Raw genomic sequence first — 14,080 nt, 5'->3', positions numbered from 1 at the left:
AGAGTATTAATTTTATGTAGCATCTATCAGATTTAGTGAGTTTTTCTTTTTAAATCAAACTCTTTCCTTTTAGTTGGTCCAACACTAAGTAAGGAGGAAAAAGAGTTGGAAAGGAGAAAAGAATTAAAGAAAATACGAGTAAAATATGGTTTGCAGGTAAGGATGCTAAATAGTTACATGAGTTAAATTGTGCACCTGGTTTTGAGTAAAAATGCCTTTAGATATGCATAGTCCATTTTATATATAGAAAGTTACTCAGAATGATTTCGAGATTTACTATGTGATTTCTTCTAGTTGTTTACTGTTGTTTCAAAAACTATGGAAGTTAGAGTAGAAAAATGATAATAATACTCTATATATTAGAGTAGAAAAATGGTAATAATGCCCTAGTCATTTGTGGTTTTTGAAATTTGCATTAAAATGTTATCAATGAAGAACATCGTTGGAGGATTAAAGCTGCCGATTTCAAGGCTCGTTATAATCTATGTAATTAAGACAGTATAGTATTGGCATAAATAGGTCGGTGGGACAGAAAGGTGAGTCCAGAAATAGACCCATGTAGATAGGTGTATGTATGTGTATGGTTTCAACAAAAGTGTGAAGGCAATTTGGTGGAGAAAGGATGGTCTTTTTCAACAAACGATGCTGGATTAATTGGATCACCATATGCAAAAACAACAATAACAAAAGGGACTTTGATCCATACCTTATAACATATATAAAAATGAACCCACAAGGGATCATAGAAATGAATTTAAAACCTAAAACTATAAAACTTTAGAAGCAAACCTTTAAAAAGTAAAATTAGGCAAAGATTTTTTTCAGCAACACACTCTAACCAGCTGAGCTAACTAGCTACCCCGAGGCAAAGATTTTTTAGATATCTAATATCAAAAGCATAACCCATAAAAGAACAGATTAATAAATTGCACTTTCTCCAAAACTTCTGTTCTTCTAAAGACACTGATAAGAGAATGAAAAGATAAGCCACAGATTGGGAAAAATATTTGCAAATCTTATGTCTGAAAAAATCATATATCTTATATCTAGAATATATAATGAACTCTCAAAACTCAGTAAGAAAACAACTCAATTAAAAAATGAGCAAAAGATTTGAATAGATGCTTCAAGCAGATGTACAGATGGCAAATAAACACATGAAAAGATGTTCAGTATCAATAGTCATTAGGGAAATGCAAATTAAAACCAATGAAAAATACTGACCATACCAAGTGTTGGTGGGCATGTGGAGGAACTAGAACTCTCATGTGCTTCTGGTGAGAATGTAAAATGGTGTGATTGCTTTGGAAAACAGTTTAGTGGTTTCTTTAAAATTTAAGTATACACCTATTGTCTGATTCACCATTCTGGTTCAAGAGAAAAGAAAGCATATGTTCCTATAAAGACTAGAAAACAAATGTTCATAACAGCTTTTTTTTCTAATAGTGAAAACTGGAAAATATCATGTGTTCATCTGAATGGATAAACTATGGTGTGTCTATATGGTCAAATACTATTTAGCAATAAAAAAAGCATGAGCTATTGATAAGGTAACAATATGGATGAATCTCAGTTATGCTGAATGAGAGAAGCCAGACAAAACGAGTACATAGTATATACTTCTATTTACATAAAATTCTAGGAAAGCAAACTAATACATGACAGAAAGATCAGTGGTTGTTTGGATACCTCAGAGGAAGGATGCACAGGGAGGGACTGGAGGCATGGATTACAACAAAGGACAAGGATACTTTTGTGGGAGATGGATACATTTATTACTTTGATTGTGGTGATGGTTTCATAAGTGTATACCTATCTCAAAAGTGTCTTTTAGTATATGTGCTGCCGAAGCGAGCACTCGAAAGTGTCTTAATTGTACACTTCATGTGTAATTTATTGTAGGATAATATACCTCAATAAGGCTGTAAAAAAATGTTACCACTTAATCCTACAAGTAGACCAGAAAGGTAATTAGTATTTTCAGTTTACATTTGAGAAATTAAGCTAAGGGTCACCCAACTACTAAATGACAGAGCTAGATACAGAATCTAGGTCTTTAGTGTATTTGTCCAGTGCTTTTTACACTTCGTGAAGAGGTGAGAAAAGATGCTGCCAAAATAATATATGTTCTGCAAAACTGTATTTGTATTGTTACTGTTGTACTAAGGGAGAGAAATCATAATAGAAAAAATGTCAAGGGGCTAATTTGGGAGGAAAATAGAAGATATATAAAGAGAAAAAATGTTTTCTCAAAAGTTTTAACTCAATTTCTGTGTCTTCTGGGGGGAGAAAGCCATTAGGGTTAGTGATTCTGTTTTTTTTTCCTCTGGTTAAAAACAAAATTAAGTAAAAACTTCTGTGGTACTTTCCTTGAATTGCTTTAGCAGCCCCTAGCATCTCTGTGGATGACTATTGTACTCTTTATATAAAGATCAGCAAGTAATAACAAAGGGTGCAGAGAAGGCTTCTCTGAAGCCCCAAGCTGAATTGACTGCCTCCTCTTTTGTGTCACTGCCACATCTTACGTATACCTTTACTGTTGAACCAGTTATACCGTAGCATGCTAAAGATTATGTGTGTCTGCCCTCTGGGATTATAAATCTCTTCGCATTCCATCACCTAGCATGGAGTTTAACACACTGTTTACTCAGTAAATATTTGTTGAGTGACTGATTAATCATATAAATAGAACTATATTAAAGCAAAAAATTATTATTGCCAGAGTAAAAGAGTACTTGCTTTTTATCCATTTTTTTAAAAGACTTTCTTCATTTTTCTTTCCAAGGCACAGTGATCAAACTGTTTTAGGTCCTTTGGTACTTTCAATTCCTTAGAGAAAAGGAGAAATAGATTTTATTTCCAACCCCAGTGGTTCTACATATTTTTCCCCCTTCTCTGCCTCCCGTCCCCCCAACTCCCCCCACTCCGGTTCGAGTGGTTGTTTCTCAGTCTAGTTGTATAGGACACAGCTCCCTGGCCCATGCTCCCCACCCCCACCCATGGCTGAGGCACTTGGTCTCTGGCAGCCCAGCTCCAGGGAGAGCCGTTGTTCACAATCTTAGCTGTAGAGGGCGCAGTTCACTGGCCCAGGTGGCAATCGAATTGGCGACCTCTGCATTAGGAGCCCAGTGCTCCAACCACCTGAGCCTATGGGCAGGCCCCTACATATTTTTTTGAATACTGGTGGTTCATATGAGATAGGAGTATACAGCATTAAGTCAAAATATACTGTATTTCACTATATTATCTTATGATTACATATTACAATACATGTATGATTTATATTTTCTGTACAATTTGTGTTGTAATACAACTTGGAATAATATAAACATTTTAAAGAACATGGAATAAGGATAGCATATTCAATAATATAACTGTCTTAATTTACATCATGGCTTGTTTTAATTCTTTAATAGAGACATTACATTACATTTTTATTTATCAGCTTTGTTTTTTTCAATAAATATTTTGTGTTTGTAAAGAATACAGACTATGAAGATGAAAAGGCATTGAAGAATCCAAAATATAAAGATAGAGCTGGGAAACGTAGGGAGCAGATTGGAAGTGAAGGAACTTTCCAAAGAGATGATGCTCCTGCATCTGTTCATTCGTAAGTATTAACTTTAATTGCTTGAAACAATTCTTTGTTCCGAATCATAAGATAATTTGATTTATAGGTCCATATAGTCTGATTGGTAGCTTTTAAAAGAATGGTTCAGAACAAGATGGAAACATTACATCTATTTACATTTCCCTCTAATATTAGAATTCCATTATTCCCTAGAAAAATACTGAGCATATGTGTGAGTACACATACTTAAAAACACATATATATGCAAAGCTAAAATGCTAGCCACCCAACTGAGTGAGTATACTTTTATACACTAGGTATCCAGAGGCTCAAAATGTAATTTTGAAGCCTACAATGTGACCATATTTCTGCATTTAATCATAAATTAGCTATATGTTTTTTCGCAGAGTATAAATTCTGAGTTTAGTTAAAATTTAAATCTTTTGTGTGGAACTGACAACTCATTACAAAATTTTGACTAAATATCATAGTTTATTGATTCTAAGGTATACTGCTTGGATAGAGTTTTACAGTTATACATGCCAGCAGTTTTTCTTAATGCTTTATAAAATAACAGCGCATCTTACAATTTATGGAGTCAGATATGATAAAATATAGTATTATGAATTAGATATACATACTGTATTTTGCTGTGTACAGTGTACTCCCATGTATAATGCACGTCCATGGTTTTGGACCAAACTTTCAGGGAAAAAAAATCTTTCGTTTTAATTTTTTTACTCAAATTTTTATTTGTCTACATTTGAGTACTTGTTTTTTGCATTGTAAAAGAATTTTAGTATCTATTTTTTTAACATATTATGGTACAAGAAATTTTCTGTAACAAATAATTGCAAAACACAAGAACAGATAACAAGGTACAAGAAATTTTATGTACCGGTAACAAATTTACAATATTTACACATCATAAAAGGCCAAGAACTGTTCGTCGTTGCAAGTTTGTCTGTCGTAAGTTCAACAAAACCGATTATTGTATTCCAGGGTATTATTTTGCATATGTATATCGTTTTTGATTTCTGGAGTTACAGTTTTAACTCCAGTTTTAATAGATAGGAGAATTAAAAACACTTATATAGAGGGGTGGCCAGTTAGCTCAGTTGGTTAGAGTGAGGTGCTCTTGACAACAAGGTTGCAGGTCCGATCCCCACATGGGCTGCGCCCTCAACTAGATTGAAACAACTGCTTGACTTGGAGCTGATGGGTCCTGGAAAAACACACTTAAATAAATAAAAGTTTAAAAGAAAAACAAAAAACAAACACATAGATATGGAATTAGTACTACCCATGTATAATGTGCACCTTTATTTTTCCCTCACAAATTGGGCAAAAAAGTGTGCATTATACGTGGCAAACTATGGCACTAAGCAACATGGCAAATATTTTTAAAATGTTAATAATTTTGAAATAATTACTGAAGAATATGAAGATTACATTAGAGTTAAATTAGAAGGCAGAAATAAAAAAATGAAGTACATTGGTATGACATTGCTTGGTTAATTATTATTGAAGAGCTAATTTAACATATTTTTGTAGAACTGAAAAGACAATGTGATAGAACATAAAATTAAAATAACCCTAAATTATTGCAAAATGTAAAATAGAAGAAATGCAAATAGTGAAGGATAGATTTTTCATTTTATTTTAACTTTTTTATTGATGTTATGACATACACAGAAAAGTACACAAAGGTAAGTATTAACATCCATATATTATATAATTAACACATTGTAAAATACATGTTTTTTGGTCAAGAAATAGGAAATTATCAGTAACCCCAGAAACCTACCCTCCTAATCACTATTATTCTTTCTTTTTCAACAGCAACAGATTAATTTCACTTATTTTTGAATTTGAAATTTACTAATTCATTATTTATTTTGTGTTTATATTTTTTTGGTCCAACATTATTTGGTTAGGTATATTTTATTTTCATTGCTCTGTGATATTCTCTTGTATGAGTATGCCACAATTTATCCATTTTATCATTGATCTGGGACATCGGGGTTGTTTCTGATTTGTGGTTATTGTTAGATTTGCTGCATAAACGTTTTTGTACATGTCTTATTTGTGCACCATGTACATGTTTTTCTGTTAAGTAGTGTATGTAGGATTAGAATTTGTGTATCTTCAACTTTATTAGATAACGCCAGTTTTCTAAACTAGTTGTACCAATTATTTTTAATACATTCATTTATTATAAATGTTACCTAGATGGTCTTTTAGAAATCAACTGTCTTAATTTTCTTTAAAGTGAAATTACTGACAGCAACAAAGGTCGGAAGATGTTAGAGAAGATGGGTTGGAAAAAAGGAGAGGGCCTAGGGAAGGACGGTGGAGGAATGAAAACTCCGGTAAGACTTGCGCTTTCTTTCATTCTTTATTTTTACAGCAGATATATTTATTGTCTACCTAATATGTGCCAGGCTTTACCTTAGGTGCTAGGAGTATGGTAGCAAGCAAAATCAGACATGATTACTGCCTTTGTGGCACGGATGATTACCGAACATACATACCTATATATACACACATGTATATCTATATAGATATAGATATGCATTGTTTGATTTCGTTTTTAGGAAGCCTCTTAGAGTTTTTTCCTTCATTGAAGCTAGGATAGTAAGTATTATTTTCTGTGTTTTTTAGTTGTATTTAATGACTTCCTTACTATTCCTGGTATACTATTCCAGTGTTACTTTACAAACAAGCAGATTCTGTATTAGCTGGAAAATCTGTTTTGGGTTCAAGAATCTGAGCATGTAACAAACATGCAATGGAGAGAATAATATTTGAAAAATGATACAATGATTTAATTCTGCAATCCCATGGTTCATCGGGGTTTGGATGATCTTACAAAGTAACATGACTAAAGAACTTTCTTGATAATTAGTTGGTACCTAAATAAATAATGAATGGATCACTGTGAGTTTAATGTAAATGTTCTCATTTTATTGAGATACGATCCGAAGAACATGAGTTTTATATAGTCAGACCTAGGTTAGAATATGTGTTCTGTCACTTACTATTTGTGGGACTTAGGGCAAGTTTGGACTTCAGTTTTCATGTAAAAATGAGGATAATAAGAACTCTTTTTCAGGATGTCATGAAGATAAAGCCCCTACCATGGTGCCTGTCAGACATTAGGCACTCAGTAGTTGGTAGCTTTTAATGGTTCTCGAAATAATGAGAAGTCCTCCCCTCCTTTTATGAAAATAAGCAAGAGTTCTTTTTATGACTCTTAATGTTTAACCTACGCGTTCATTTACTTAGGTGAGGCTAGGACAGTGGGTTTAAATAAATCTCTTGCCTTTACTTTTGGTTAGAGTGGGATGACAGATTCTGCAGCATTTCAGTGCAATTTGGTGATTACTATTTAGGGAACACTCTATTTTTTGTGGAGTCAGCTGTACTTATTGACAGGCAAGACAATGTAGAAAAATGAGTTTCAGTTCCATATATGATCATGTATGTGTTCCTGTGTGTAGTTGTTGCATTTGACAGGTTTTTCTTGTGCATCAGTCTTTCCTAAATCAAAGAGTTATAGTTAAAATACCAAGTTGGACGCAGCACATTTCAATGTGCTTTGACTGTACAATAAGTCCTCTGCTCAACTTTTGGTAACAGATCCAGCTTCAGCTTCGGCGAGCACATGCAGGCTTGGGGACAGGCAAACCATCCTCAATCGAAGATATTCACCTTCTCCAAAACAAGAGCAAAAAGAACTGGGAAAAAGCACGAGAGAGGTTTGCTGAAAACTTCCCAGAAACTAAACCTCAAAAAGATGCACCAGGGACCGTGCCTTGGGTCAAAGGGACTGTAGAATGAAGGTCAGTCATAGTACACAATTCAAGCTTTTTTATGAGAGAGTCTGGAAACTCTTTTATTTTATTGCAGAACTTTTCCCTTCAAAAGAGCCAGTGGCATGAGGGAACTGGATCACAATTTACCCCCTCATGATTCAGAAGTGTATAATAAAGTGTGGTTTGCAGCTTTTAAAAAAACATTTTTTAAAACTAATAAATAGTGACTGAGTCAAGTTATTTGGTGAGTGGATTCAAGTTCACAGGGCATGGATGAGCTTAACAAACTTTGTTTTTTTTATCTTGTCATTTACAAGACCCACATAAGTAACTAATCATATAGGCAAAATTCATATACCCACTAATGACTTAAATGTGCATTTGTCCTTGTTTCCATGTATTCATTATTGTAAGGTGTGCAACAAGAAAACATCAAAAGTTTATAAAAACAATTCTGACCATATACATTCTTGTTTCATGCCCTTTAGAACTTAGATAAAAATGTTGAGAAAACATGGATAGTGGTGCATAAATTTTATTATCCTTGAACTAACGTAAGTAATATTATTGAAGAACTAATGAACCTGGTGTAGAAAATTAGTCTTTCATTGTTTTCTTCTGTGAAGAATCTGTTGACTTGTACTATGTATTAAGCATTTACCTTTGGTTTGTTTCATAGCTGAAATATTTAGGTAATGAACAATTGAGTAAAATATTGAAATATTCAATGTGCTGGCATTTGTAATTTTGATAAATCCCATTGCTGGCAATGGAATTGTGCCAGATAAATCTGATTTCTACTGCAGATTACCTAGCCAAGGCCTCAAACTCAAGATATTTATTGAAAATGTCCTCACATGCAGAGTGATTCAGTGAACATACTGGTCTGCTTTTAACTCATGACCAGCCAGAATTTTCTTTTTTAAATTGACAGAGCAATAACAAAAGGAAAACCTCAAATACTGAAGAACTGCAGTGCAGTGTTCTGCATGCAGGTGTCACTGCTCTTTGCCAGTTGTCACTATTCTTTCCTTGTCTGTTTAATTTTGCTCTCAGCTTTTTGCTGGGACTGATCCTTTTCTGGCAGTGACTGTAAGCTATAGCTCCCTCATCTACTATAAAGAAAAATCTTCAAGATTTAGAACAGGAAAGGAAACTTCTGAAAAAAAATCAGACAGTAGGGAAGATAATTTAGAAAGAAAGGCTACCTGTTAGAATTTCTAGTCTAAATGGTACAGGGTACCTTGAGAGAATAGGGAGTGGGGAAAGAAAAAGAAATTTATTACTGAAGATGAGACATCTGACCAAATTGTCATGTCCCTGCAGGCCTGAGCTGGGATAATCAGAGGTCCTAGAACTCCAGATCTGGATAAAGTATTTTTCTGTATCCTTCCTGGCCCTAACCCATGTACGTTAGACTTGGAGGCAACAGGAGTTTCCTGCATTATTTTATCCAAAATAGGAAAAATGATCTAAATGTGGTTTTGGTACTGGTGCTCTCTATATAGGTAACGATGTAGGACTCCCAAAGTTGACTTCGCTTCTGGTAGACTTCGCTTCTCACTCACTGGGTTGGTACACTGTCTGTCCCATTTTTATTATTGGATTGTAGAAAACTTTTTCATTGTTTTCTTTTGTTAAGAAAACGGAAACTTGAATATGGTGATAAAAATTGGAATATATGTGATATTTGCATTATTAAAACCCTTTGCAAATCTAAGGTCTCAGGGCTACACTATATAGTGGTTAAAGCACTGAATAATGTCTGGGTCTATTCTCAACTGTGAAATAAGAATAATATTTATCTCACATGTCTGTCTTGAATGGAAAATGAGAAAATGTATATAAAAAGCACTTGGTAAACTGTAAAAGTAGTACAAATGTGAGCTTCTATTTGTTTAGAAGCATAGATGTGAATTATGTACAGTTTGGATTACACATAAAATTGTTTTGTGTCAATGTTTTAAATTATAGTTTATTCACATAGTATAAATTTATTAATTTAATAACCTTTAAGTGTGTGTTTTAAGTGGAGCTACAAGTTGTTGAATTTGAGAAATCTAACATCTTACATTTTTGCCAGAATATGAGAAGCTGGAAAAATTAAGAACAGAAGAAACCATCAGCATTAGAATAAAATAACAAAAATTGTTTTCTGGAATTAAATAGCCAGGAAGCACTTTTTCTCAGAGAGATTTTTTTTCCTGCTTTTAAAACAATTTTTACTTCTGATGTTTCATTTCTTTCTATTCTAGTCGTGAACTTAAGGAAAGTAATGGCTCACCCAAATCAAATACCTTCCCACTTTTCATGTAAAGAGTATTTCTAGTTTGGTACATTTTCAAATTGCAGGCAAAAGAAGATAGAAATCTCAAACGAGGGAAAGCAAGAGGTGTCAGAGATTTTGTACAAAGGCCATCTTGTCAAGTTGCAGGATAGAGGGCTGTGCTTGGCAGGGAGCCAGGGAGGCATTTCTGGACCCAACACGTAAAGGTGTTCTCAGCAACAGTTGAAAGTATTTTTCTCTATCATCTTATTCTAAATGTGCTTCTTATTTTTGTTTTTGTAGGGCGTCCCTTATGTCTGTGTTCTGAATCTTTGATTCAAAACATTTCATTTTGCTTTTTCAGACTTTAACGTTGGAAATACATTTGGATTCTTTAAAATGAGTTGGTGTTCATGTGTGTATGTCTATGCGTGTTAGCCCAGGCTTTCTCTCTGCCTTTCTGCTTTACTGTTCTTAGTGTTGGCTTATGGCTTTGTACTTGCAAAATGGCATTTGGCACTCCAGTTATCACATTTATGTCCAAGACAGAAACAAAGGGGAAAGAGAGCAGTATTCATGTTAGTTCTCTTTTGTCAGGAAAGAAAAAGCTTGCTCAGAAGCTCTCACAGCAGACTTCTTCTTACGGTCTCGCCAGAGCCTGATACCATGACTACCCATAGCTGCAAGGGAATTGAAAGGTGGGCAACAGGATGCTCAGTTGGCTTAAGCCAGCCATAAACCATCACTTGGGGCTGAACACGTTGCTGTTGTAACAGAATCAGGGTTCAGTGAGCAAGGCAGAAGGGGTATAGTGAGTACTGAAGGGGCAGGTAACTGTCTGCCAGATAATCCAACTATCTAGCAGTGGGGACTGGAGACTTAAATTGTGATAATACTTTGTAGCCCTTCAAATGAGTAAGATAGAACTATACCGTGATACAGAAGACTATTCTCACTACATTGCTGATTTTAAAAAACAGATTATAGAAAAGTATGTATAGCATAATCCCATTTCTTATAAAAAATATAAGGGTACGGATGGAATTGTTAATATTAATTACCCAAGGAGTGAATAGACTTTCCCTTTTTATTTTATGATTTCTGTGTTTGGACTTTAAAGCAGGTATAATTGTGTAGTTAACTATGTGCAGTTGTACACATTTATGGTTAGTAGGACTGTAACACCAGGAAATGGGGATGCCTTCAGGACCCAACCCCAGGCATTTGCCTCGCCTTCATATGCCCAGTTTCATTTGCCCTCTATACCCATGACTTCCAGGTTGTTTGAGCCAGGATATATACCCAACTCAAAATGACCATAAATGCAACTTACCCATGATTGAACCCAATAGTCTTCAAACCTGGTCTCTCCCAGTTTACTCTCTCAGCTGGCAGCACCCTCTTGCCAGTTGTGTAAGCCAGAACCTAGGAGTCAGCCTCTGGTTCACTACCACCACCTTTTCTCCCCTAATTTCCAAAATACTAAATCAATTCATCGTCAGCCCTCACCTGGACTATTCCAGTAGTCTCCTACCTGGCCTCCCTGCAGTCACTCCTTCCTCCCTCCAGCCCCTACTGCAGACGTAGTATCTTCACAAGTTCTATTTCATCGTCTCCAATGGCTTCCCATTACTCTGAGGTCAGAAAACAAAACCCTAAGACCCTACCTGGTCTAGCCACTGCTAACTTCCAGTCCTGTCTTGTATCTCTCTCCCACTTGTTCTCTGGGCTCTGGCATGCTGGCCTCTTTTCCAGTTCCTCTCTCCTCTCAGGGCTGCCATGCCCTCTCATCCCAGGGCTGCCTCTATTCTGCTGTGTCTGGAATGCTGTTCTTCCCCACTTTTATCTAGGTAACCGACATATTCTTTAGATCTCTGCTAGTTGATTTTTCTTCAGGCATGTCTCCCTTGTTCCCTAAATTATCTTTGATAAATTTTCTTGAAAATCCATATTCTATTTACACTCCTTATTTTGGTTCACAGTTATATATTAATTAGTGTGACAAGTAGTATGATACTTGTCTAGCTAGATTCTTAAGGGCCATGTGGGCAAGACCTTGGTTTTTCTCACTATTGCATTCCTACTGCCTGGCACCGGGCTTGGCTTATACACTCACAGGCATAGAAGTGGAAGAGCAAGGTGGGTTTGGGGAACTGCAAGTGGCTTGCTAGGGATGGAGTTTTATGTGACTGAGGAAACATGGAAGGAACTGAAAGCAGTGGCTTTCAAACCATTCTGACCATGATCCACAGTACGAAATACAATTTATTACCACAGTTTAGTAAGTGAATGTTTGTGTGTGCGTATGTAACAGGTTTTATATATATATACCAATACTTAGCCATTACTTCATGTAATGAAATGCACTCTTACTTTTTTTCCAAGTCACTGATTCCAAACACTAAATAGATTTCATAATTTACTAATGGGTTGTGTCCTGCAGTTAGAAAAACATTGATCTATAGTTTGGTTTTCAAACTGTTTGACAGAACCTATGGCGTTGCCTTAGGAGCTGCAGCTGTGTATGTGTGTGCATGCTTGATGAGGGTGAAAGGGGTTAGGATGCCAAACTTAGAACTCCAGTTCTAATGCCATTAACCAGAATACATCTTCATTGATCTGGTTTTCAATTCAAGATTCCAGATAGATTCCATATGAACAAAGGTTTTCATTGCCTAAAAAGAAGGGTATGGGGTGCGGTGGGGCAGGGAGCCACTTACCTATAACCGTTCTACCATGTTGTGTTAAGAAATTTGGATTTTTTTTTTTTTTTAACAATGTGGAATTCCCTGAAGGATTTTAAGCAGGGAAGATTGCTTTATAATGGAATAACTGGCTGATTGAAGAGGTAGAGTGGAGGCTGGCAGGCCTCCTGGAGGGCTTGTTCCATCTATCACATGTTTATTTAGAACCCACCAGGTGCTGTACAGACCTGTGAAGGCAGGGACCTGGTTTGTCTTGTTCACAGCTATGTCTTCAATACCTACGTCAGGATTGGATGCTAGGAGGTACTCAGTAAGTGCTTGGTGGGATGGATGGAATACACACTTACGGTATGTTAGGCACTTCACATACATTATCTTCTTTATTCCTGACAGTATTTCATGAATTAGAAAACTGAGGCTTAGAGAGATTTTTGTTTTGCTCAAGGTCAAAAAGCCTGGTGACAGAACTGGGATTTAAATCTTCATTCTTTTCATCCCAGTGGTTAAGAGCACCGGGTAAAGAGTCTCACTGTCCTGGGTTCAAATCACACATCTGCCAGTCCTGACCTGAGTTTAAAAATGTATTTAAACATTTGTGCCTTAGTGTCTTCATGGGTTTGCTGGGAAGTTTAAGTGAGATAATAAGGCCTGTGTGGCACTGAGTACAGTGTTTGGTACCTAATAACCCTTCATGTATTAGCAGTTATTAGTATAATTGTGCCATGCTACCAATACCACGGGCGTGGTTGTAGAATCCTGGAGTGGAAATGGTGGTTATCGAAGCCAGGAGGTTGGGGGATGAGGTGAGTAAGTGGACAGGCCATCTTCATTCCTCGAGGTGATGATGGGAGAAAGGTGTGGACAAGAACACTGAGTCAGGAGCTGGATTTCTTCATGAGTATTGGAGCATGAGCAGGGGGTTGGTAATGAGAAAGAGAGAAAGGGCAGCAGCAACTGTAGATGACCCTCGTCATCCTTAAGGAAGGGGTGGATTCTGCATGACTTTGGAAAAGGAAGTATCTGTAGAATGATAGATCTAGCAGGTCCACGCTGGCTCTCACTGCCCTGTGGGAGCAGGGGAGCTGCAAGGAGAGCTCCAGGAAAAACTGGATTTCAGATACTCTTATATGAAGATCTTTCGACAGTGTGCATTCATTCAGCAGATAGCCATGAGGCGCTTTGTACAGGCTAGACACAGTTCTAAGCACTTGGGATGCAGCAGTAAACAAACCGGATAAAACTCCCTGCATTTTGGGGGTTTACATTTATTTCCTAGATAGTATTTGGTAGAATGTAAAGGTCAAGTAGTCACGTGAAGGCCTTGATAGTCCCCCAAAGAGTATTAATCCAAAACAGTTTTTTGTTCATTGAAAAATTTCAAAAGCCAAAGTTCTTAGGGTGGAGGGGGAAAGAGCAATTTATTTTTGTTGTTGTTTTAATGTTTTCAGATCTGTTTCCAAACTAGACCTTTTTTTCGGATAATTTATAAACTCTGCCTTCAAAAAAATTTTAGTCATGTTTTTGAGGGTTTAGGATATGTGGACAACAGTAAAACCTTACTGAGGCTGCTGCCCCTCATTTAATTATTTCCTCTAATTACCTGAGAATAATAGTAACTCTGCCTGCTCAGACATTTGGGTTTTGTGATTCTAAATCTGAACAATAGATCACTGAAGTACATTAGAAGCAAAACAAAGCAGCATGAATCAGATCACTGGAA

General features: G+C 36.1%; 1 protein-coding gene across 2 annotated transcripts in view; it reads left to right on the top strand.

Moving 5' to 3' along the window:
* AGGF1 (angiogenic factor with G-patch and FHA domains 1) overlaps positions 1–10,051 on the top strand; it is a 32,546-nt gene extending 22,495 nt beyond the window's left edge. Inside the window, exons 11-15 of one of the 2 annotated variants that reach the window (XM_081053515.1) lie at positions 74–156; positions 3,483–3,610; positions 5,844–5,943; positions 7,214–7,416; positions 8,716–10,051. In XM_081053515.1, coding sequence (XP_080909641.1) covers positions 74–156; positions 3,483–3,610; positions 5,844–5,943; positions 7,214–7,414 — 512 coding nt within the window. In that variant the 3' untranslated portion in view covers positions 7,415–7,416; positions 8,716–10,051. Of the gene's footprint in view, positions 1–73; positions 157–3,482; positions 3,611–5,843; positions 5,944–7,213 lie in introns of both variants that reach the window. The other variant, XM_081053514.1, reaches the window with a different exon arrangement.
* The last annotated feature ends 4,029 nt before the right edge of the window (positions 10,052–14,080 follow it).

The sequence above is a fragment of the Rhinolophus hipposideros genome (assembly GCF_964194185.1).
Source record: "Rhinolophus hipposideros genome assembly, chromosome: 7".
NCBI classification, from domain to species: Eukaryota; Metazoa; Chordata; class Mammalia; order Chiroptera; family Rhinolophidae; genus Rhinolophus; species Rhinolophus hipposideros.
The sequence above is the reverse complement of the archived record's forward strand: the minus strand, read 5'-3'. Positions and strand labels throughout refer to the sequence as shown.